Source organism: Ambystoma mexicanum, chromosome 14 (assembly GCF_040938575.1).
Source record: "Ambystoma mexicanum isolate Mex_15411 chromosome 14, UKY_AmexF1_1, whole genome shotgun sequence".
Lineage (NCBI taxonomy): Eukaryota > Metazoa > Chordata > Amphibia > Caudata > Ambystomatidae > Ambystoma > Ambystoma mexicanum.
This window is the reverse complement of record NC_090940.1, coordinates 4,539,336-4,565,504: the sequence shown is the minus strand read 5'-3', so window position 1 is coordinate 4,565,504 and position 26,169 is coordinate 4,539,336. Positions and strand designations below refer to the sequence as shown.

Here is a 26,169-nt window from a genome sequence, read left to right as displayed (position 1 = left end):
CATAATTGTGCCGATCTTTAAGAAGGGAGACAGGTCCGTGCCCACAAACTACAGACCGATTGCCCTTTTGGATGTCGTCGGCAAAATATTTGCAGCACTAATTTTGAAACATCTGAATGATTGGAGTCGGTTGGCAGACCATTTGGACCCTTGGCAATCAGGCTTTCGAAAGGGCATTGGAACATCTTTAAATGTGCTAATCATAAATATAATCAAATGTATGGTTAAGGACAAGAAATACAAGAACATCTATATCGCGTCGATAGACTTGGAACAGGCATTCGATTCTGTTGACCGCGGAATGCTATGGCATAAACTGAGGAAATGGGGATGTCCGACCAACCTGAGAGAACCTCTGGAAGCACTGCACACGGGGACAACCCTCAAAGTGAGGTTGGACAGACAGGGCAACTTCTCAAACAATGTGGCGGCCATGAATGGTCTGAAACAGGGCTGTCGGTTGGCTCCTGCTGTTTTTTGCCTTTTTATATCCGATATGCAGGAAGCTTTCAAAGCAGTGAGGTGTTTCCCTCCAAAAATCGCGGAGACCACCGTGAGAAGGCTGTTATTTGCGGACGATCTTCTGTTGCTAGACCAGACGGCCGTCGGACTTCAGCGGCAACTAAAGGCACTCGAGTTATACACACAAGGAAGCGGCCTCCGTATAAATCCGAAAAAATCAAAGATCTTGAGTCAAGGACCTATCATCGGCATGAAAAATCTAAGGTGGTGCCTATCCGGGGAACAGGTACCAGTGGTCTCGTCCATGGTATACCTTGGAGTAACCTTAAACAACAGCATCCAAGATGGTCCAGGTATCGGCAGGCTTAGAAGTAAAGTTACGAACTTAGCTTCACAAGCATTGTTAATTAAGCGACGATACTGTTCTTTTTCCCTTCGTCCTCTGATAGACTTCTACAAACTGAAAGTTGTGCCAATTCTCACTTACGCAGCGGAGGCGAATTTCTTCATCAATTCAGACGTTTGGAAACTGTTGGAGGGCCTATTCTGGAAAAGAGTATTGGGTTTACCGACATCAATTCCAATGGAAAGTGTGCGTAAGGAACTGGGCCTATCCTCCCTTTACATATCTACGGTCTGGAAATCCTTGACACTCCTTGGCAAATGTCTGCACCCCCAGGAAAGAAGTGGATTTGTGGCAATTAATAAAGCAATCAAAAGAAAACTGATTCCGGTCCTAACGAAGTGGCAAATAATCTGCTTAGAAATTCTGAATACCATAGCACTAAAACTAGACAATCTTATGTTAAGTCCGCTCATGGTAAAGAGGAAACTCTTGGACTGGGATTGGACAGCCACCTTGGACAGGCTTAGTGTTTTGCCATCAATAACCCAAGGCATGGACGAGCACTATTGCAGAGGCACCGTTCACCCGTACTTGGATAAATTTCCCTCAAATACGGAAAGGCAATGGTTCTTAAAATTCAGACTAAACCTCTTCCACACAAGAGAAGTCCTAGGGAGAAGAAACAAAAAAGAGGAAAAACTCAGTTTGCTGTGTCGAGGTTGTGGGCAAGAGGCTGAAACCTTACAGCATCTAGTCATGAACTGTGTTACCTTAACTAAGCCCAGAGAGAAATGATTGGGGTCGCACCTTTCAAATTTAAGTACTTTAACCTTGCAGGACAGGTGGTTAATCCTGAGAAGGGGGGAAAAGTATATATGTGACCTTGGCTTTGTTGAACTTCATGAGAGAAATTTTTTCAATTCTGGACATTTAGTTATTTTACTTTAGCTATACTGTTTTCTCCCCTATATATATATATAATTGCTGTAATTGTGTATTTTTTTCTTTTTTTAATTTTTTTTTCTTACCTTCATAATGCATTTAAAGTTTCCTTTGGTAACTTATTGATGCAATAAATAAAAAAAAAAATTGTGCGGTACTCAGTCGCTCTATTAGTTCATCAATCCTAAGCATAGGGTAGGCTTGATAGGTCGAGATTTCGTTTCATTTTCTGTAGTCCATACAGAACCTGGTGGACCTGTCTGGTTAGGGTACCAGTGCAATTGGCGATGACCAGTGACTGGTAGAGGGCTCGATTACACCTAATCGTAACATCTCTTCCACCTCAGCCTGTATTGCTGCTCTTTTTGATTCCGGTAATCTGTAAGGTCGGACTCGTACTGTGTGTGTTGGATCAGTATAAATTTCATGTTCCACCATGGTCATTTTTCCCGGGTAAAACGAGAACACGCGATTCATTGATTGTAAGTGGGTCTCATGCCCTCTTCTTTCGTCCGGTCTAAGTTGCGCTCCCCATTGCACAGCCTGGAAGGCTGTGTCTGACCCCTTCACCTGTAATTGATTTATCCTTTGGCTGTCTGTTCCGGTTTCCCTCCATTTTTTTAAAAAGGTTAATATGGTAATTCTGGTGTTTTTCCCTTCTATCTGGCTATTATACCATGTAATTCACGGGTCCCAAAACCGCTGTGATTTTGTAAGGTCCCCTCCACTGAGCCAACATCTTGTTTGAGCTGGTGGGCAACAAAACCAGCACCTTGTCACCTACTTGAAATGTCCTTGCCCTGGCATTCTGGTTGTAGTGTTTTGCCTGAGATGACTGTGCTCTCCCCAGGTTCTCTCGAGCCAGTTCTCGCAGATTGGTAAGGCGATTTCTCATTTCTATTACATAATCTGTGAGGTGGGTTTCTTCCTCCTGTTCTTCCCACTCTGTTTTGGCGATATCGAGAATAGTTTTGGGTCTATGCCCGAACAATAACTCAAAAGGGGAAAACCCAGTGGACGACTGGAGTGTCTCTCAAGACCATCAAGACCCAGGGCAGTACTCGGTCCCAGTATCTACCAGACGGGGCTGTGACCCGTTTGAGCATCGTTTTGATAGTTTTATTATATCGCTCCACTAGCCCATCAGTCTGTGGGTGATGAATAGAAGTACATAATTGCTTAATACATTATTGCTGGCACACTTTCTGCATTACCCCAGACACAAAATTACGTCCCTGGTCAGTCACGATTTCGGTAGGCAATCCTACCCTGGAAAAAAACGGAACCAGTTGGTTACATACTTGTTTTGCACTGATACCCCTCATAGGAAAAGGCTCAGGTCACCTAGTGGCATAGTCCACCACGACCAATATGTACTGGTGCCCGTGACTGTTCAGCTCCAGAGGACCAACCAGGTCCATACCTATTCTTGAAAATGGTTCTTTTATGAGCGGCATAGGATGCAAAGGTGCTTTTTGTGGTTTATATGGGTTTGTCTTCTGACATATCGGGCACTCCTCACAATATTTGGCCACTTCTCGCTACACTCCTGGCCATGGCCAAAAGAAGTGTTTTAACAGTTTCTCTTGTGTTTTTTTCCTTTCCAAGATGCCCGCCTACCGCGTAGTCATGTGCCAATCAGAACACAATATGTCTATAGCTTAGGGGTACGAGTAATTGTTCAGTTTCCCCTCTTTTTGGGTCTGTTATTATGCAGTATATAAGTCCCTTCTTTGTCTTGAACCAGGGATATCCTGTTCCTGTATCCTTGTTAAAAATAGCTTGTTCTCTGGCATTCCTCAAAGAGGGGTCCGGTAACAGTTTGTTCTGGAACGATTCTTGCTATCTTCCGGTAAACAGTCTATTAATCCTTCATAGTGGTTGAGTTCTGCCCACAGTTTTTTTGTTTTTCTCACTTCTCTCCTTGTTTTCTTTGGGTTTTTATGTATGCTTGGTTCGATCTCGCTGTGGGAATAGGGGGTGGTTCTGAGCCACTCAGTGTCATTAACACATTCCTCGAATTAAGGCAGGTCAGTACCCAATAGCACCTGTGTTGGCAAGTGTGGCATTATGGTGATCCTCATTCTTGAATTTACCCCATTAACCTCTAGGTCTACTTCTTTTGACGGATATGTTTTTGTGTCCCCATGCACGCAATAAATCTGAATAGGTTAATTCCCCGCCCCTTCAAGCCCACTTACTTCCGATCTTATGGCGGTCTGCTCACTTCCGGAATCGAGAAGGCCTTGTCTTGGGGTTCCATCCACCCGGACTTCCACGAGATATGGCTCCCTTCTTCGTCTGAATTCTCTTGACTGGGCACAACAGATTTCCATCGGCTCTGGTTTTGGTTTCCGAGTACAGAACCGGGCTATATGCCCCCACTCCCCACAGTCAAAGCACTGTGGTTGCTGGTTCATGGTGGGCCATCCTGGTCCTCTTCCCTCAGGGCGATTGATCTTGGTATCTGGGGATATCTTTCCTCAGGATACCAGTTTATTGGTTTCCAGGGGGGGGTCATATGGGTTGGTCCTGCTTTCTTGAAGGCTGATGCAATGTCAATGGCTTCAGCCAATGTTGGTCTATGATGTTGACGTACCCAACGTTGCATCGCCGAGGGTGGGGCTTCCACAAACTGTTCAAGTTTTATTTTGTCCATTATTTCCTGCACGGAAGCGGAGGTTGGCTTTAGCCACTTGTCAGAAAGATCATGGATTCTAAAATACAATTGTCTTGGTGTTTTCCCATTGCGCAGTCGTGTTTCCCTCAGCCTGGCCCTATAGGCTTCTTCATCAACACCCATCCTTTCCAAGATGGTTTTCTTAATGTCTGCATATGTGGCATCACCTGCAGGGTTGGCCGCCTGATAAGCCCCTTGCATGGGGTCCGTCAATAAGGGAGCGATGAAGTGGCCCCATTTATCCACTAGCCATTGAGAATTCCGTGCCACTCTTTCGAAATTGGTAAAGAAATACCCCGTGTCCTCTCCTTGCTGGAATCTCTGTAACACATGGTAGGGCCTAAGGAGGTACCCCTTGTCGCTGTCATAGTTTCCGTGATATGTTTAATGGCTTCTTGGGTTTGCCGCCTGCAGTTGTAATGCCTGCTGTAACGCCTGTCGGTCAGTCTGCGCTTGATGTGACTGGATCCCACCGCTACCACCGAAATGTCTGATGGACCACTCAGACAAGGTAGCCCGATACAACTAAAGTTAGTCTTTGACAAAAAAAAATAAAAAGGAAACCGGATCTCAATTCTCCTTAATTCAGTCCAAAAATAGCATAGCTTTAGGGTTCTTTAAAGGATAGGGCAGGAACTGGGGTCTAAGTCCTCGTATGCCCAAAGGAACGGTGCAGCTTCTTCTTCTCTCCCAACTTGATTCTGCAACAGAAGGGAGAACTCACACACAGTCCCTTCTCTCAGTTTGCTTTAAATACGGGTTGGTTACTCATAGACCAATCAGGGCCCTCCACCCAGTTTAGGATTGATAAGCCCCCCACCCCAAGCTCTGCCCCCTTCCCTCTTGGACACCAGCTGCCATAATGGAAGCAACATTTGTGCCTCGAGGAGGATACTGCCTTTTGTGCCTTCACGCCCTGTAGTTTTAGGTAAATTATAATAGTCTTTATCCAAGTTTTCACTATGCCCGAGCGTTTGTCTTTTCTTTCGTTTCAATGACCGGCGTTCGAGCAGCATCTCATATGGTGTTTTTTCCCTTCCTCGCGACCCGGTAGTGCTACGGCGTACTGGACGTTTACAACCCACAATATTTTCCTTTTGTTGTGCGGTGAGTATTCCTTTCTTCTCACCTGTATCGGCAATGAGGTTTTCCTGGGTTCCGGGTAATCCCATATCTGCCGTGATCCCTCGGTCGTCAGCCCGAATGTTACCATCTTCACTTTTTGTGTTGTTGACACTTGTCGGCATCTGTTCATGTGGGATGTCCTTGCCCCACCAAGAGGTTTCCGGGCTTTCATTGACCCCTTCCACAATACCCAGTTTATCACAAAATCCTACAAGCCCTTTTAGTCACAGTCTCAAAGCTAGTGCTTTAGAATGGTGTCTGGCGCACCCATCTCCCTTTCAAATTACTTGCATGCTTTCCCTGCCCCCAGTACTCCCCCACTCCCTGTACTCCTTTCACCCACCCCCTGTGCCCCTTCCTAAATCCAACTTCAGACACTCTTTGCAGTCCCTGGGCTGTATTTCCCTCCGGTCCTCTGCGACAGACGGTAAGATTGTCTATGCTTTTCTCTGCACTTTGTAATGCGATTCTGAGTTGGTTGTGGAGGAATGAATGGACTGTGGTAATGGGCAGACCTCTATGTGGTGCCACAGAGATCAATATGGCTTTGCAATGCCAAACTTGTTCCTACATACAAAAGTCTAGGACAGAATAGGTCCTTTATCCGGCTAAAGGTCTCTGTGTGCCAATGCAGAGGCACTGCCCATCTTCAGAGTCCAGCCATTCGCATATACACATGCAGTGCATAAGGAAAAACAAACAGATATTATGGAGGACAGTAAACAGAAATACCTTGCCCGAGTATTGATTTGCAGTGAAGTGAAAGGCCAAAATCTAAACAGCACGTGGAATGGTACATATGTCTTGAGCCATAAGTGTGGGGGTGGGGCTGGCAATCAGATAAGAGCCTGGGCACCCCATCTCCTGGTGCCGCTGTGAGCCATATATATTTTAGGCCAGCGATAGCCATCCTATATTTAAGATGACAGCCTTTTTATTTGTAATTGGGTTTAAATATAAAACACTTTAACATTATTTTAGAATGCAAACAAAATATTCAATTTATTTAGAAAGACACATAAAAGATTTTATCTTACTACAATCATTTCTAGTTTCATTAATTCTAAAAACAAATTCATGCTTACCTTTCATAAACATCCAACATTATTTACATTCATTATAAAATGTAAAACAGCAATAGATAGGGATATTTGATTAGCACTAAGAAACCTCTCCAAAATGGATCCGTCCGTAGACTCATTATGTGCAAAGTGAATAAAATGTTCAGCTCTCTTGACGAGACAAGGATTCACATTCAATGAGCAAATGCTTCAAGTTTTCAACATAGAACCCACAAACATGACACAGTTTAGAAGTTCTAGCGCTATTGGCTTGGGCACTTAGGTTTTCAGAAGCAAATTTAGTTTAAATCAGAAATACTGTTCCTAAAGTAAATTCAAGGAAAAAGCAACACATTTCATGAATGGTATTAAAAGCTCTTGTATCTAGCAGTGAGTGATAATAGAGATGGTAGTTCTCATACTAATCCAGTCAAGAGAACACGGTTTGGTTTGGTGCATCTTATCCAGGATGGCCATTAGATCATCCATGTCAACATCCAGAGCTGATAATACATTTAGACAGAATGAACACCAAGTGTTTAAGACAGAGCGTGAGCCATTAGATACTTGTGTAATTAGTTCAGTATATGACAAGCCTGATTGGGGCAGAGGATGGGGGGGCAGGATTACATAGAATAGTTAGAAGCATTTCCAGTCATCAAGTGCCTGAATTGAATTGAGACCCAATTCTTCCCTAATTACTACGATGGAAGTACATTTTGGAAGATCTAAACATTATCTCAAGCTTGTCCCAATTTAGGTCCAGAGAGCTGGCCTTCGCCCTATAATTCAAACAAGGTATGTCCTTCGATTTATACACCAGAATTAATGGCAGTATTGAAAACGACCATATCTATGATCAACTTTCTACAGTTGCTCTGCTAAGGCAACCACTGTTGGATAATAAGTTCTATAGTTGGTCTTGCATCAGGTTTGGAGAATATCCGAGCACCCAGGTACTTGCATTCAATTACACAGTCAATTATTTGGCCATCTAGATGCCAATTAAAGATTGTTTGCTTTTTTTGCTAGTTTTAACACCATCATTTTAGTCTTAGATACATTGCCTGCCAGATGAAGGTCTTCTAAATAAGTTGACCCGGCATATAGCAATCTTTGTAAGCTTATCAGTGTGAAATCAAGTAAGACAATGGGCCTCATTACGAGTCTGGCGGTAACCCTGCGGTTGCTATCAGCGGGTTGCCGCCGGACTCGTAAAGTTTTACCGGAGCCAGACTTCACAGTGCCAACGGGAGATTACAAGTCCAGCAGCCCGGGAAATTAGGTTCTGGTAAAATATAAGAACATGTGGCATGGCAGAGAATAGGTAGGAGTTTTCTTTCTCGTGCATGGGCACTGAAGGAGTCTGAGGCAGAACAATCCATTTCAGTGCCTTTTCTAGAAGCAGAAGGGACAACACAGGGGCATACAGATCCTAATACAGCACAGTGCTTCCTGGCATTCCAGAGGCTGCCATCTTTCCGGGGCCGGCTCTGGGGTTCCTTTTTCTTTTCTGTGCTGGCGGCACACGGACAAGAGACTATCTCTTTGGCACTAGAAGGTCGACTGGCAGACAGATTGTTTTGTACACCCCAAGCACAGTAAGGAGTGGCAAAACCTAAGGGTGAAGAGGCGTGCTGCTCCCTCTCCCTCTCCCTCTCTCACTGGCAAACAGGCCAACATTTTCGAGCACGTGGGAAGGAGACTGTGTCACAGAAAACATGTTCCCATTCGGGTTCTAGTTATTTTAGGTGGGACAAATAACTAAAAAATAGCACAACAAAAAATAGAATCTTTCGGCCTAAATCAGGAGGGTTGGCATGTATGCGTTGGGCCGCAACAAGGAACCATGAGTAGAGTCCTCTTCATTCGTCTTTTCCACCACAGGGTCACCAGGCAAGAAGCAGTGCACAAGTGCAGCAACTCAGGTGGCAGCGGGCCCTTTGAGGCAGAGGGGTCTTTATTCTTCTTCAGTGAACAAAGCAAGCTCATACAGCGCAGGAGTGCTGAAAACTGCAGGTTTAGGAGGCCACCAGGGGTGGTAAACAGAGGTCCAAATTGAGGGCTGGCAGGATGTCTAAAACAAAAAAACAGTACACCTTTTGCAGCGCCCCTCAGCTCTGCTTTTAGAATGTGGTGTTAATTTCCCAGTATGGGCAGCACCCGGGGTGCACCACCTGTGGGGGTAACCGCTCATGTTTTTCATTTTCTCCTCACAATGTCCAGGAATTCTGGTGTCCCCTGTAGTGTTGGGAATTGTAGTCCAGGAGGACGGGGCCATGGGCGTGGGGAGGGAAGTGACGGAACGGGGAAGGAAGCGGCAGACTGAATCTGCAGGTGGATGAATAAAGACGTGTTGAGGAATACCTCCGTCTACACTTCATCCTTCCTGCGCTACAAGGTACGCGGGTTACTGTAGACCAGAAGTCCCAGTCTACTTGGCAGGCATCCTTACAACTGGCGACAGTGGGAGCACGGGATCCCAGGGTTCCATTCACACCAGGCTACGGTGCTCGTGCCTCGAGGAGGTGGCTGTTGGCCACCAGGGGGAGCCCCAAACACATTCCAACGACAGTAGGAGCTGGAAGATTCCAGTGAGGGATACGTGGAGGCCCAGGACACACATTAGGGCCTGGAAACAAGCAGTGCTCATGCCTACCCAAGCGGCCGCTGCCAGTGGACATCATCCACTGAAAACAGAGATATCAGGACATCAAGGAAGGGCCCAAAGGGGGGGTTGCCCACCATGTTGGATCAGGACATTCCGACTACTGACCCCACAACAAGGCAGTTACCAGGGGGCAGACTCCCTGGCTGTACAACTACCACATGTGTTTGAGGTCACTGCCACAAGCAATATGGGGCCAAGATGGGCCAAGTGGGTCAGGGACTTCGACCTATATGTAGGTGCAATTGGCCAAGTAGAAGACGTACGTTAACAGTGCCTACTAAACCTAGCGGCGTGCCCCGCCACCAGAGACGTAATTGATGAGTTTCCTGCTGAATCTATTGACACAATCCAGGGGCTCAAGACAGCACTGGCCACATACTTTACACTACACACCATCGTAGACAATGAAAGGCATCGCTTCCACACCACGAAACAAGCAAAAGGGGACACAATGGATGCTTTCGTCATGAGAATACGTAGCAAGATGAAGCATTGTGATTTCGCAAATTACTCGAACACCAAAGCGCTTCGCTCGCAGAGAAGTCTCGGTCGGGAGAATGATGGAGGCACATCCAGAAGACAGCGCAGAAGGCCCACTGTTACAGCCGCGAAAACTTCTCACCCGGCCACACAGTCTGTCATACAAAGAAAAGAAAGTGAGAGGATAGACCACGGATCAGGGGAGGAAAGACACTGAAGAGAAAGAAAAGAGGAATGACCTGGGAGAGAGGACACACGTTACTGGACCCCTTTGACAAGACCGGAACAGAGCTCATCAGAAGAAGAACAGAGGGAAAAGGGATACCTCTACATACTTTGGAAATCAGAACGCAACCAAGCACAGCTCCACTCTCCTAATGCAGCTGAATGAAGAGCAGACGGAATTGCTCATCGACACAAGTGCAACAGTAAATATCAGTGAGCAGGTATATAGGACACTGCCACACACACCCAGCCTCTGTCCAGCACAGGTAGACATATATCCCTATGGCTCAAACACCCCACTAAAGTGTTTAGGACAATTTGAAGCTCACTGCCGCTACAAGACACAAACACGAGACATAACAGTGCATGCGATATCCACTCCTACAGAGTTGTGGTGCATCATGAGTTTCAAAAAAGCAATCGAGATGGGCCTAATTCACATCCTCTACAAGCTCATGGTCCACAAATATATCGACACCATGGACAAGATAGACCAAATCTACCCATCTCTATTCAAAAGGATTGGCAAAGTTAGGAATCGCCAAATCACACTCCACATTGACCCTGAAGTAATACCGGTGGTGCAGCACTACCGGGGAATCCCAGTAAACATCCAGCGTCAGGTAGAAGAGCTACACAAGTTGTTGAGTCAGCGCCATGGCCCACACCATGGGTGTCCCCGATCGTGCTGGTTCCCAAGAAAGGTTCAGACTCCATCCGGCTGTGTGTGGACATGAGGAGAAAGAATGAGGCCCTCAAGTGGGAGAGCCCCCCCCCCACATCACGGACATGGTTCACGTAGTAAATGGTGCAACAGTATTTTCAAAATTGGACTTAAAGGATACTATCAGCTGGTATTGAGCCCTGAGAGCAGTTGCATCACAACATTTGAAACACTAGGGTTGTTCAGGTACAAAAAGGCTAAGCTTTGGTGTCTCGTCAGCAGCCAAAAATTTCCAGGCAGAAATCCACAATGTAATCAAATACATTCCGTACTTTATTAATTATAGTGACGACATCCTTGTTTTTGGCACCACAAGAGAAAAGCATGACTCCCTGGTGCGAGTATGCATGGCCTTGGAAGCGGCGAACCTCACATTGAATCGAGAGAAATGTGAATTCAGAAAAGGCACCATCCTATTCTTCGGTCACATTTTCTATGCAAATCGGATGTCGCCTGATCCAGAAAAAGTACACACACTCAATGAGACATCACCACCGACAAATGTATCTGAACTTAGATAATTCTTAGGCCTAGCGAGTTACTGTGCTCGTTACATTCAGGACTTTGCAATGAGAAGTGAACCCCTGAGAGCACTGGCGAAACAACATGCCCCTTTTCATTGGTCAAAGGAGTGTCAAGAGAGCTTCATAGCCATTCGTGAATGGATAGCGAGGGCAGATAACATGGCCTACTTTGATGCAGACAGATACACAGAGTTGACAATTGATGCAAGCCAATGGGTCTAGGGGCCCTAGTAGCATAGATAAGCCCTGAGGACTCTGGACAGAGACACATCATCGCATATGAAAGCGGAAGCCTGTCACAAACAGAACAAGCCTATTCCCAAGCGTAAAAAGAAGGTTTGGCAATTGTATGGGCATGCAAACATTTCCACGTATTCTTATATACAGAAAGCCATTCATAATCATTACAGACCATCAAGCGTTGCTGTTCCTTTTCTGCCAACCCACAGGCAAATATGCCACCCTGCATCGCACAATGGAGTCTGCGGTTACAAGACTATTTGTTTGACATAGTTCACAAACTGGGAAAGGAGGCGAAACCGGCAGACTTCTTATCACGACAACCCAGACAAGAACATGCCCCAGGAACCGTCAGTGAGAGACCAATGTATCAGGTATCTCATTCAACAGACCGTTCCAAAAGGCATCGAAACCCTGAAACTTGCAAAAACAGCAGAGGAAGACACAGCGTTTCAAATAATGGAAGGGCTGAAGACAGGCAAATGTTGATCAGTCAAAGGAAGAAGCAAAGGAGAGTCGAATTAAACAAGAATGGACATGGGCAGCTTACTACTAGTCAAAGATGAGCTAGCACTGTCGGAGGAGGGCCTACTCCTAAAGGGGAACAAGCTCATCATACCGAACCAACTCCAGAAACGAGTACTCGACCTTGCACGTGAAGGACACCGAGGGATAGTATCAACTAAACTAATGCTTCGCCAGAAGGTATGGTTTCCACAGCTAGACGGTATGGTAGAAAACCTGCTAAGAGAGTGCCACAAGTGCAGCCTCATGACCCCTTAAAAGGCATCCTGAACCACTGAACATGTCCCCACTACCGGAAGAGGTGTGGGAGGAGGTTGCCATAGACTCCTATGGACCTATGGAAGGTGGGAAAAAGTGGTGGCAGAAATGGATGAATACTCCAGCTATCCAGAAGCACTAGTAATCTCATCCACGCCAGTGCACCATGTCATTCCGGTATTGGACAGGATCTTTAGCGCATAATGGGTCTCTCTGCAGGTAAAAATCGGACAATGGACCCCCATTCACGAGCCAAGCTTGCAGTGACTTTGCAGAATACACAGGGTTTAAGCACAGGAAGGTGACGCCACTGTGGCCCCAAACCAATGGCATGGTCAGAAGATTAAATGGCCAACCTAAAGCAAACATTATAAATATCCTACCTGACTAGACAGCCCTACGAGCAAGCGCTCCATCAATTATTGAGGGGTTACTGAAACACCCCTCGTAGCTCGACGGGAAAGTGCCCCGCAGAAGTAATGTTTGGGTGGAGCGTGCGCACCCGACTGACTCAACCCAAAGGGGTTGGTGGCCGTCGGGGGGGGAAGATCAAGGAACAAGAAAACAGGACACCAAGTCAAAAGAAAAGATGAAAGTCTACGCGGATCAAAGGCGGCACGCCAAACTGTCCACTCTGGAGATAGATGACATCGTGATCATGAGACAATCCGGGACCAACAAAGGGGACACGTGCTTCCATGAGGATCCCCTCATCACCGAGAAAAAGGGATCATTTGTCAAGGCGGAAGGGGGCCGATGCCAGATACTGAGAAACTCCTCTCACTTTAAGAGAGTGTTGGGAACCAATCAGGAACGAAGACAAAGGGCACAAGAAGATGAAAGAGAATACTCCTCAGACGAATCCTATCAAGGAGATGGCGAGGAATCGGATGTCCCAAGCCAGGAGGAAGAGAGACTGGATGATCCCAGGGAACTCTTGCCCGCAAAGGGATAGAGCCAAGCCCTGCAGACTTCTTGAAGAGCTGGGGTAAAGTTGTGTTGTTAAAATGTTGTAGGCATTTAAATTGGGGGAGTAGTAGTGTTGGGAATTGTAGTCCAGGAGGGCGGGGTGGGACCAGGGCGTGGGGAGGGAAGTGATAGAACAGGGAAGGAAATGGCAGACTGGCTCAGTAGGTGGATGAATAAAGACATGTTGAGGAATACCTCTGTCTCTGCTTCATCCTTCCCGCGCTGCAAAGTGCGTGCACGGGTTACTGTAGATCCAAGGTCCCGGTCTCCTGGCAGGCATCCTAACATCCTTCTAGGAGCGAGGGTCCCAAAAGCAGCCATTTGTTGCTGTATAAGCGCCTAACAACTGAACAATAAATAATTTGCTGCAGGTGGTTAGGCAGGTGCAGATTATCAAAATGGAGTAAGTTAAAACAACTGATCATACTAGATCACATTTCACAGATACATTGGAATACAACCTGTTTTCCCTCACTTGTGCTAGACTGTTTCTATGTTTTAACTTAAGTAGACCCCGGATGGGGGGGTTACATAGGCCAAAAGATCCAGAGGCCTGGTGGTTGGCCACCACTGCTTACGTGCCTCTGAAAGCTGCTAACTCCTGCGGTGCAGCGCCTTTGCATTACAGCAATCAGGACTACTTCAGCATTCTGTGGCAAATAGCAGGCACTCACCCGTCATGTCCTGCACCCGAGGAATCAGGTCCAGGAACTTCCTGGTGTTGAAAGCCTCCTCGTGGGTTTGCTGAGCTTCACTGGATGTCGCAGACTAAACATGAAAAGAGAAGAAGAAAAGGAATAGATGTACAGTCAGGAAAAGGCACCAGTCACGCTCGTTCTCCATCACAGATATCCTCATTACATTCACCAAGAATATTTCCCTTTGTGGCCCTGCTTGCCACCAACAAATAACAACGAACCCCCACACGGCTCACATGTGTTGCTCTAAATGTATGCATTTCTCTCAAGTTCACCAATGAAAACAGGAAATGTGTGAGGCGAATAGGCGCCATATACAAAGTACATTAGAACTCTGCTACTTTACGGAAGGTAGGTGATGGGGCAAATGATCACGGCCGCCTCCAGGGTAAGAGGAGGCGCCTTTATTACTCAGCACCGGTAACCTCTTATGCAACGACATCACCATTACACTCCGCCCTCTAAACCTTATGTCATCACCCCCTAAACATTCTCCTCCAAGCACAGACTACAACACATCACCCCCCACCATAAATTGGAACCATAAGGTCACCGGTGGCCTCCTGTGATGTGTACATGAACTACTTTCACCCATTTATGTGGGGCCCTTTGCCTGGAGGTGGGTAGAATGTGGTCAGAATTATTCACTTGTGGTGCTTGTTGAGGTTCCGATGGGTTGTCACATGTCCTAGCCACACCCCCCAAGAATTCTTGGCTATCCGACATGGAGCGAAGGGCAGGAACCAAAGCCTCCCCTCAACAGTGCACTTGGGCAACTTTTCCACGGACCATAATTCCCCACCTTCCACTCTACCCACATTCCACCCTCTAACTGCATAGTTGTGAGGCGCATTTTAGTCCTCGTCTACTACAGGACCCCAAGCTGTGATGATTTTACGTTAGGGTGCACAGCTGCTGGGACCCACTCCTGCTGGAGTTTGGCCTCTTATTGGGGGGTATGGGGTGTCTCACCTCTATGGGTGCCTGCTTCGCAGCTGTCCGTTCAAAGGAGAGTAGGCATGGGCATAGATGAGGTGTCAGCGCGGAGAGGGCAGGTGGAGTGGTGGAAATGATGGGCACATGATCACAGCAGCCATCAGGTTTAGTGGAGGCTTCTTTGTGGCTTACCACCAGCAACCTTCCATGAAACGAACGTCATTGTTGCACTCCGCCCTCCCACCTGCCGACTGGAACATTCTCCCTTCGGTTCTTCTATGTCATTAACCTTCTCAACATGCTACAACAGTAGACTTCTCCGGTATTCCATGATGCACCGGGTGGCAGCTGGAGCAGAGTTCTTTTTCAATCATCGTAAAGAAAGACTCACCTCTCCATTTTATTTCTTACGGATCTTCACTGGGGCCAGGCAAGGTATTTTTATGAATTTAATGAAGACACTCCTAGCTAAACTGGAAAAATTATGGGATAGTTGCCAGCCTCCCTTATTCAGAATAACTCAAGTTATTGCCCCAAACGCAAGTAACGGATCAACTCAAGACCATGAACCAGCCTTCAAAGTGATGGAAAAACGTATGCGGTATCCAGGAGGCTAAATCACTCAGGACATCACAACAAAGCAAACTACTCGAGCATTCGATCGCCAGTACCAATATCACTAGATGGGGATCTGAGGAGAGGCAAACTACCCGAGCACTCGATCGCCAGTAGCAAACTACCCGAGCACTCGATAGCCAGTACTAATATTACTACACAGGGATCTGGCAGCACCTCCTAGCTCAGCAGAATAAAAACGATTAAAATGAATATTATCTCTCATCTTCTATATTTATTCTAGACTCTTTCTAATCTAGACCCAAAATCGATCATTTATACATTACAAAGGGTGATTTCAGAATTTCAAATGGGATAAAAGAAAATGGGCCTCATTACGACCCAGGCGGTAAGTTACCGCCTGGGCCGTGACTTTACCACCATGGCGTAAACTACGTTTACGCCATGGTGGTTGGCGGACTTACCGCCCCATTCCGACCTTGGCGGGGCGGTAAGTCCCCAATCCCCATTTACCCTTCCCCATTCCCATTTTTGCCCCATAGGGCATAATGGGAGTGGGGAAGGCGTTAATTACGCCACCGTAAATTACGGTGGCGTAATTAACTCCATGGTCCCTTAGCGCCATGGATTTTAACACCTGCTAAAAGCAGGTGTTAAAAGCACCATGGCGCTAGGGGACCTCGTAATTGGCGGTAAGGGGTCGGCGCAGCTAACGCTGGCGTTAACCCCTTACCGCCAGGGTCGTAATGAGGCCCAATACCTAAAATGTCCACCAGGCTACTAAAAAGGCAAACAGAAATAGAGAGAGAAAATAAATAGGTATCATGGACCACACTGCTGTGTGTCAACTTTTGAGTGTTATCATATGGCTACTACGTGGAAGCGAGCACCTCAAACAAGCATATGGCTTGAAAGTGACAATTTTAATGTTACATATTTGGAATTAGATAGTCTTTTCTTTGTTCTTCCTCTACTCACTGTATCACAACGAAAGAGCACTGGTGCTCTAGTCACTGCAAATGTCCCTCAAGAAAGTCTGCCCTATCCCTGGTCAAAACACTATCCATTTTGCAGCGTCAACAGACCACTTTGATACTGCTGTGGTTGTATTTGATAGAGGAAGAACACGGCACTAATGGCGGTCCTCTCCTTACAACAATAAAAGTAACAAGAATGCTGAAACCAGCAGAAATAAGACAAATGTTCATACAGCAGACAAGACTTTTAGCGAAGATGCCCTCAGCTGACTCTGAATATCAGGATAATACTGTTGGTCCTGATGAAAGCGGCATCACTTATGATAAGTCACAGAAACCGGTCGACCTAGTCTATCTGGGATGTCCTTTTATTTGTCCGAGATACCCTAATGAATATACTGTAACAAGTAATGAAGTATTGGCCATACCTGTAGTAGTTCCATATTCATACGTGGGTCAAATAAAAACTGACAATTCCCATATGAACGTACCACAAACAGTAGGCCTTTTTAAATGAATAGGCACCAATCACCCCAGAGTCACACTAGGGTAGAACCTCAGATTTGATCCTTTCAATTCCTATATTTTTGGTCATCGTAATTTTTATATGTGTTTTTTGGATGTGGAGTGACCATTGGCACATTTCTGTTGCTTCTCTATCCCAGGGTTTTTTTTCCTCCTGCCTCTATGCTTTTTAGATAGGTAGCACACCACCACACTCTAGAGATAGTATTTTGACTAGATACCGAACAGTCTTTCTTGAGGAACAGTTGCAGTGACTAGGGCACCACGCTATATTAACAGAAGTCCTTTCGTTGTGATACAGTGTTTATAATGTAGGGGTGATACTTTACAGTTCGATACCGACATCCTTTCCCCGCACTACTGCGACTTCCTCCACTCACACCAACAAACTGTAACACAAGCTTAATACACGCCCTTTTGGGAAACGCGTTTGCTTGATGGAGAGACAGAGGTTGCAGATCAACAGCGGATATGTTCAGAGATAGGTTCAAATATGGAACCGTCAAATCTTTACCACAATGTAAAACAGGTGTAGGAATATGTGAAAATATACATTAGGATACCACCAAATTAGCACTGGGTTTTACAATACGGACGTGCAGAAGATAGCCTGAAGAGACCTCAAGGCATTTTAGAGACTACTTGCCCCGCACAGCGCACCAAGCATCTCATTTCAAGACTATTAAAATGGACATGATACAGATGTATGTCTAAGAGGGAAGGGACCCTCAGCTAACCAATGGATGAGCTCTCATGGTAGTTGCTGTGGAAATTATCTGTTAATTTGGCCTTTTAGGCAGAGGGAGAGGTCATTATCGAGGGATAATCACCAAGCATGCATTAGGTGTTCATCTATAAGAACGTGAAGCATTTCCTCATGTTTTAGCTTTCTCGTTGGTGAGTAAAATAGGATGTTGCAGCAAAGAAAATCTCTTCCTAGAGAGGAAGTGTCTTGTTGAAAGAAATCTTGCCTGGAAATTGCATTGCCGTTTCCCAGTCTGCTTTTAAAGTCAGGATGTTGGCTATTGATGGGGTGGAGTCCAGGTAGACCCCAAGGGTTTTCACTGTAGCACAGGTAGTAATGACAGTGTTCTCTATGTTGAAGGAGCTGAATTTGTTGTCCAGTTTTTTTAAGGATTCTTTGGGTCCTACCAGTAGTATTTCTGTTTTTTCCCCATTTAGACATAGGCTATTGGCTGCCATCCAGGCCTGGATGCGTGCATATGTGTCTTGGAAGGTGTTGAGGTCCTGCTCATAGTTCCCTGTTAGCGGAAGAAGAATTTGTGTGTCATCAGCATAGTTGGTAAAGGCTATGCCGAAATCTTCTAGGTCGCTGAATAAGGGGAGAGTGACTAGATTATAGAGGGTAGGGGAGGTGCACGAACCCTGTGGGACTCCACAACTGATGGGTGATGGAGAGGCAGATGCCTGGTCAGAAAAGATTCTCATGGCTTAACCATTGAGGAATGATGTGATCCAAGCAGTAGCTTCTTGGGAGAAGTGGGCGGTGTCAGTAAGATGTTTACATAGGATCTTGTGGTCAACCAAGTCAAAGGCCGCTGAGAGATCTAAGAGTAGGAGTAGTGAGGGTTTGCCTTTGTCCATGGCCTCAAGTAGTTGGTTCTTGAGGTCAAGTAGGGCTGACTCTGTGTCATGCCGAGGGCGGAAGCCAGATTGTCTTTTTCCCAGAATGTTGTGCGCTTCTAGGTAGTCCTGGATCTGAGGATATGCAGCCTTGTCCAGAATTTTCAGAAGGAATGGCACGGTGGTGATTGGGCGGTAGTTGTTTGGGGAGTCCGGGTCAAGGGTAGTTTTTTTTAGTAGAGGCTGAACCCAGGCTTCCTTAAAGGTGAGCGGGACGGTGCTAGTGCGAAATACAGGGAACCGTGATTATACAAATCCTTACAATTGCAGTGGGGCAGCTAGGTGCAGGGAGCTGTGGTGGCCCTCCCAGCAGATTCATGCATGCATACTGACTTGCATTGGCATTGCAGTTTGCAAATGCATGCAGCAAAGCACCACAATTAATGGAGATTAATGTGGCAAATCAGAACACCTTTCTGCCACACCCCTGCCTCCGTAGAGGTGAGCCAAGGAGCAGCAACAGTCAGGGCATATTAGAGTAAGACACAGACAACAGATTCAAAGTTCACAGCAAACAGGTGTATTAACTCAAATGTCAGGATGAAAAATGCCCATCTTGCCTTATACTATGGTGGGATTTCCCTACCAAACCAAAACTAAAGAAAGTCAAAGTCAATAAGTTCACCTTAGGAATCTGTCTTTGTCCAAAACCTATACTGCCCTCTCAACTAATCTTATACAATGTGTAGGGATGTCAGTACCCAACAAAAATAGTGTTCAGTATACAGTTCAGAGCTTAGTTCAGCTTGCAGCTTTCTTTCAGCTCTGCTCCCCAAGTATAAAGCAGTTCTTATAAAAAATCTTAGGATGACCCTGAGTAATAAAGTGATCTAGGGTTTGTTCAATACTCGGCGGGTTCCCTTCCCCAAGTTCCAAAACACAGTTCAAAAACCCAAAATATCCTGAGGCTCCGTCCTCAGGACAAATAAACAGTTCCAATCTCAGGGAACCCTTCCCCAAGATACAATTTCAATGATGCATTGATAGGGTGGTGTTTCTTTAATTTCTGTGCCACTGTAATGCATCGACCTTGGAAGGTTTGGAACCGATGGAAGTACACCTAACATGGATGCTGGAAACTTCGTGTTGCGGTCTATACATTATCCAAGATGGCCACGAGCACGTATTTACACACAACGCACCAGTGCTCCGATGCCTTGTATCTAAGTACTTTCGTACCTTACCAGCGCTGTGTTGCTGAATATCTCGCTACCTATTATTGCTTCCTGTTGTTTTTAACTCTCTCTTCTTCTACTATCTTACACAGAGGTAAACATACTATTTTGGGTAGTTATTTTTCTCTTTACGGTTTGATCCCTGTTAATCGCACTTTGAGGTTTGTTCTTAACTCCTCAGTCCCTGTACTTTTCCTTCCTGCTAAGTACCTTGTTTAACTTTCTTCCTGACTACCGTTTCTTTTCTACTCACTCTGTTTCTTCCACCTGGAATTTCTTCTCTCTTGTTAAAGTCTAACCATCTAGGCTTCTCTAGACTTCTATCAGTTTGTGGTATCGCTGCCTTGGCGTTCTTCTACCTTCCGACCAGTTTCCTGTGCTTCTATTGTGCCTCAGTACCTTCGGCACCACCGGCTACTCGATCATACTACACCGAAGAAGGAACTGGACTCGCTTCTACTCTTCTATCCAACCTGAAGTCCATTCACACAGGGTTTTTCAGCTTACGGCTTTTTCCCTGGAACAGCGGGTTGGCTCTTGGGAGGCTCCTGGGATTTGGTTCCTATCCGGTCATGGTGGCCTCCGGGGAGTCACACCCATACTTGCATCAAAGAAGGAGTAAAGAAATCAGAAAGACACGAAAGAAAGAGAAGACAGAACTCTGAGACGAATTCGACGGAGATTCAGGTGAGGAGTCGAAGTCGAAAAGGGGAGACAGGGTTGCAAGTTTTGACAGCCACACTTGCACCCTCTGCTTATTACTGATCTTTGTACCACAAAAGGTTTTGTTAGAAATTGACAGTTCAGTTAAATTCACCTTTTAAAGTTTACTTCCCAAAGTTCCATTCACTTGGGGAAATGATGCACATTGGGTTTGCTGCCTGGTTAAAGTTCCATTCACTTGGGGAAATGGTGCACATTGGGTTTGCTGCCGGGTTAAAGTTCCATTCACTTGGGGAAATGATGCACATTGGGTTTGCTGCCGGGTTAAAGTTCCATTCACTTGGGGAAATGATGCACATTGGGTTTGCTGCCGGGTTAAAGTTCCATTCACTCTGGGAAAAGATGCACATTGGGTTTGCTGCTGGGTTAAAGTTCCATTCACTCTTGGAAATAATGCACATTGGGTTTGCTGCCGGGTTAAAGTTCCATTCACTTGGGGAAATAACGCACATTGGGTTTGCTGCAAGGTTAACGTTCCATTCACTCTGGGAAATGATGAACATTGGGTTTGCTGCCGGGTTAAAGTTCCATTCACTCTGGGAAATGGTGCACATTGGGTTTGAGGCCGGGTTAATGTTCCATTCACTCGGGCAAATGATGCACATTGGGTTTGCTGCCGGGTTAAAGTTCCATTCACTCTGGGAAATGATGCACATTGGGTTTGCTGCCGGGTTAAAGTTCCATTCACTTGGGGAAATGGTGCACATTGGGTTTGCTGCAAGGTTAAAGTTCCAATCACTCTGGGAAATGATGCACATTGGGTTTGCTGCCGGGTTAAAGTTACATTCACTTGGGGAAATGGTGCACATTGGGTTTGCTGCCGGGTTAAAGTTCCATTCACTCTGGGAAATGATGCACATTGGGTTTGCTGCCGGGTTAAAGTTCCATTCACTCTGGGAAATGATGCACATTGGGTTTGCTGCCAGGTTAAAGTTCCATTCACTCTGGGAAATGGTGCACACATTGGGTTTGCTGCCGGGTTAAAGTTCCATTCACTTGGGGAAATGATGCACATTGGGTTTGCTGCCGGGTTAAAGTTCCATTCACTCTGGGAAATGATGCACATTGGGTTTGCTGCGGGGTTAAAGTTCCATTCACTCTGGGAAATGATGCACATTGGGTTTGCTGTCGGGTTAAAGTTCCATTCACTTGGGGAAATTGTGCACATTGGGTTTGCTGCAAGGTTAAAGTTCCATTCACTCTGGGAAATGGTGCACATTGGGTTTGCTGCTGGGTTAAAGTTCCATTCACTCTAGGAAATGGTGCACATTGGGTTTGAGGCCGGGTTAAAGTTCCATTCACTCTGGGAAATGATGCACATTGGGTTTGCTGCTGTGTTAAAGTTCCATTCACTTGGGGAAATGATGCACATTGGGTTTGCTGCTGGGTTAAAGTTCCATTCACTCTGGGAAATGATGCAAATTGGGTTTGCTGCCGGGTTAAAGTTCCATTCACTCTGGGAAATGATGCACATTGGGTTTGCTGCCGGGTTAAAGTTCCATTCACTCGGGGAAATGATGCACATTGGGTTTGCTGCCGGGTTAAAGTTCCATTCACTCTGGGAAATGATGCACATTGGGTTTGCTGCCGGGTTAAAGTTCCATTCACTCGGGGAAATGATGCACATTGGGTTTGCTGCCGGGTTAAAGTTCCATTCACTTGGGGAAATGATGCATTTGGGTTTGCTGCCGGGTTAAAGTTCCATTCACTCTGGGAAATGATGCACATTGAGTTTGCTGCCAGGTTAAAGTTCCATTCACTCTGGGAAATGGTGCACATTGGGTTTGCTGCCGGGTTAAAGTTCCATTCACTCTGGGAAATGGTGCACATTGGGTTTGTGTCGGGTTAAAGTTCCATTCACTCTGGGAAATGGTGCACATTGGGTTTGCTGCCGGGTTAAAGTTCCATTCACTCTGGGAAATGGTGCACATTGGGTTTGTGTCGGGTTAAAGTTCCATTCACTCTGGGAAATGATGCACATTGGGTTTACTGCTGGGTTAAAGTTCCATTCACTCGGGGAAATGATGCACATTGGGTTTGCTGCCAGGTTAAAGTTCCATTCAGTCTGGGAAATGTGCACATTGGGTTTGCTGCTGGGTTAAAGTTCCATTCACTTGGGGAAATGATGCACATTGGGTTTGCTGCCGGGTTAAAGTTCCATTCACTCTGGGAAATGATGCACATTGGGTTTGCTGCCGGGTTAAAGTTCCATTCACTCGGGGAAATGATGCACATTGGGTTTGCTGCTGGGTTAAAGTTCCATTCACTCTGGGAAATGATGCACATTGGGTTTGCTGCCGGGTTAAAGTTCCATTCACTCGGGGAAATGATGCACATTGGGTTTGCTGCCGGGTTAAAGTTCCATTCACTCTGGGAAATGATGCACATTGGGTTTGCTGCCGGGTCAAAGTTCCATTCACTCTGGGAAATGATGCACATTGGGTTTGCTGCCGGGTTAAAGTTACATTCACTCTGGGAAATGATGCACATTGGGTTTGCTGCCGGGTTAAAGTTCCATTCACTCTGGGAAATGATGCACATTGGGTTTGCTGCCGGGTTAAAGTTCCATTCACTCTGGGAAATGATGCACATTGGGTTTGCTGCCGGGTTAAAGTTCCATTCACTCTGGGAAATGATGCACATTGGGTTTGCTGCCGGGTTAAAGTTACATTCACTCGGGGAAATGATGCACATTGGGTTTGCTGCCGGGTTAAAGTTACATTCACTCGGGGAAATGATGCACATTGGGTTTGCTGCCTGGTTAAAGTTCCATTCACTCTGGGAAATGATGCACATTGGGTTTGCTTCCGGGTTAAAGTTCCATTCACTTTGGGAAATGATGCACATTGGGTTTGCTGCCGGGTTAAAGTTCCATTCACTCTGGGAAATGATGCACATTGGGTTTGCTGCCGGGTTAAAGTTCCATTCACTTGGGGAAATGATGCACATCGGGTTTGCTGCCGGGTTAAAGTTCCATTCACTCTGGGAAATGATGCACATCGGGTTTGCTGCCGGGTTAAAGTTCCATTCATTCTGGGAAATGATGCACATTGGGTTTGAGGCCGAGTTAAAGTTCCATTCACTCTGGGAAATGATGCACATCGGGTGGTTAAAGTTCCATTCACTCGGGAAAATGATGCACATTGGGTTTGCTGCTGGGTTAAAGTTCCATTCACTCGGGGAAATGATGCACATTGGGTTTGCTGCCGGGTTAAAGTTCCATTCACTCTGGGAAATGATGCACATTGGGTTTGCTGCCGGGTTAAAGTTCCATTCACTTGGGGAAATGGTGCACATTGGGTTTGCTGCCGGGTTAAAGTTCCATTCACTCTGGGAAATGGTGCACATTGGGTTTGCTGCCGGGTTAAAGTTCCATTCACTCTGGGAAATGGTGCACATTGGGTTTGCTGCCGGGTTAAAGTTCCATTCACTTGGGGGAATGGTGCACATTGGGTTTGCTGCAAGGTTAAAGTTCCATTCACTCTGGGAAATGATGCACATTGGGTTTGCTGCCGGGTTAAAGTTCCATTCACTCTGGGAAATGGTGCACATTGGGTTTCAGGCCGGGCTAAAGTTCCATTCACTCGGGGAAATGATGCACATTGGGTTTGCTGCTGGGTTAAAGTGCAATTCACTCGGGGAAATGGTGCACATTGGGTTTGCTGCCGGGTTAAAGTTCCATTCACTCGGGGAAATGATGCACATTGGGTTTGCTGCCTGGTTAAAGTTCCATTCACTCTGGGAAATGATGCACATTGGGTTTGCTTCCGGGTTAAAGTTCCATTCACTTTGGGAAATGATGCACATTGGGTTTGCTGCCGGGTTAAAGTTCCATTCACTCTGGGAAATGATGCACATTGGGTTTGCTGCCGGGTTAAAGTTCCATTCACTTGGGGAAATGATGCACATCGGGTTTGCTGCCGGGTTAAAGTTCCATTCACTCTGGGAAATGATGCACATCGGGTTTGCTGCCGGGTTAAAGTTCCATTCACTCTGGGAAATGCTGCACATCGGGTTTGAGGCCGAGTTAAAGTTCCATTCACTCTGGGAAATGATGCACATCGGGTTTGCTGCTGGGTTAAAGTTCCATTCACTCTGGGAAATGGTGCACATTGGGTTTGAGGCCGGGTTAAAGTTCCATTCACTCTGGGAAATGATGCACATTGGGTTTGCTGCCGGGTTAAAGTTCCATTCACTTGGGGAAATGGTGCACATTGTGTTTGCTGCTGGGTTAAAGTTCCATTCACTCTGGGAAATGATGCACATTGGGTTTGCTGCCGGGTTAAAGTTCCATTCACTTGGGGAAATGATGCACATTGGGTTTGCTGCCGGGTTAAAGTTCCATTCACTCGGGGAAATGATGCACATTGGGTTTGCTGCCGGGTTAAAGTTCCATTCACTCGGGGAAATGATGCACATTGGGTTTGCTGCTGGGTTAAAGTTCCATTCACTCGGGGAAATGATGCACATTGGGTTTGCTGCCGGGTTAAAGTTCCATTCACTCTGGGAAATGATGCACATTGGGTTTGCTGCCGGGTTAAAGTTCCATTCACTTGGGGAAATGGTGCACATTGGGTTTGCTGCCGGGTTAAAGTTCCATTCACTCTGGGAAATGGTGCACATTGGGTTTGCTGCGGGTTTAAAGTTCCATTCACTCTGGGAAATGGTGCACATTGGGTTTGCTGCCGGGTTAAAGTTCCATTCACTTGGGGAAATGGTGCACATTGGGTTTGCTGCAAGGTTAAAGTTCCATTCACTCTGGGAAATGATGCACATTGGGTTTGCTGCCGGGTTAAACTTCCATTCACTCTGGGAAATGGTGCACATTGGGTTTCAGGCCGGGCTAAAGTTCCATTCACTCGGGGAAATGATGCACATTGGGTTTGCTGCTGGGTTAAAGTGCAATTCACTCGGGGAAATAATGCACATTGGGTTTGCTGCCGGGTTAAAGTTCCATTCACTCGGCGAAATGATCCACATTGGGTTTGCTGCAAGGTTAAAGTTCCATTCACTCGGGGAAATGATCCACATTGGGTTTGCTGCAAGGTTAAAGTTCCATTCACTCGGGGAAATGATGCACATTGTGTTTGCTGCCGGGTTAAAGTTCCATTCACTCGGGGAAATGATGCACATCGGGTTTGCTGCCGGGTTAAAGTTCCATTCACTCGGGGAAATGATGCACATCGGGTTTGCTGCCGGGTTAAAGTTCCATTCACTCAGGGAAATGATGCACATCGGGTTTGCTGCCGGGTTAAAGTTCCATTCACTCTGGGAAATGATGCACATTGGGTTTGAGGCCGAGTTAAAGTTCCATTCACTCTGGGAAATGATGCACATCGGGTTTGAGGCCGGGTTAAAGTGCCATTCACTCTGGGAAATGGTGCACATTGGGTTTGAGGCCGGGTTAAAGTGCCATTCACTCGGGGAAATGGTGCACATTGGGTTTGAGGCCGGGTTAAAGTTCCATTCACTCTGGGAAATGATGCACATTGGGTTTGCTGCCGGGTTAAAGTTCCATTCACTTAGGGAAATGGTGCACATTGTGTTTGCTGCCGGGTTAAAGTTCCATTCACTTGGGGAAATGATGCACATTGGGTTTGCTGCCGGGTTAAAGTTCCATTCACTCTGGGAAATGATGCACATTGGGTTTGCTGCCGGGTTAAAGTTCCATTCACTCTGGGAA

General features: G+C 46.2%; 1 protein-coding gene across 1 annotated transcript in view; it reads right to left on the bottom strand.

Annotated features, from left to right (window-relative positions):
- Nucleotides 1–26,169, bottom strand: part of FSIP1 (fibrous sheath interacting protein 1) — an 855,458-nt gene that overhangs the window by 729,813 nt on the left and 99,476 nt on the right. The window contains exon 4 of the mRNA XM_069638397.1: nucleotides 13,907–14,000. Within this exon, the coding sequence (XP_069494498.1) occupies nucleotides 13,907–14,000 (94 nt within the window). The remainder of the gene's footprint in view (nucleotides 1–13,906; nucleotides 14,001–26,169) is intronic.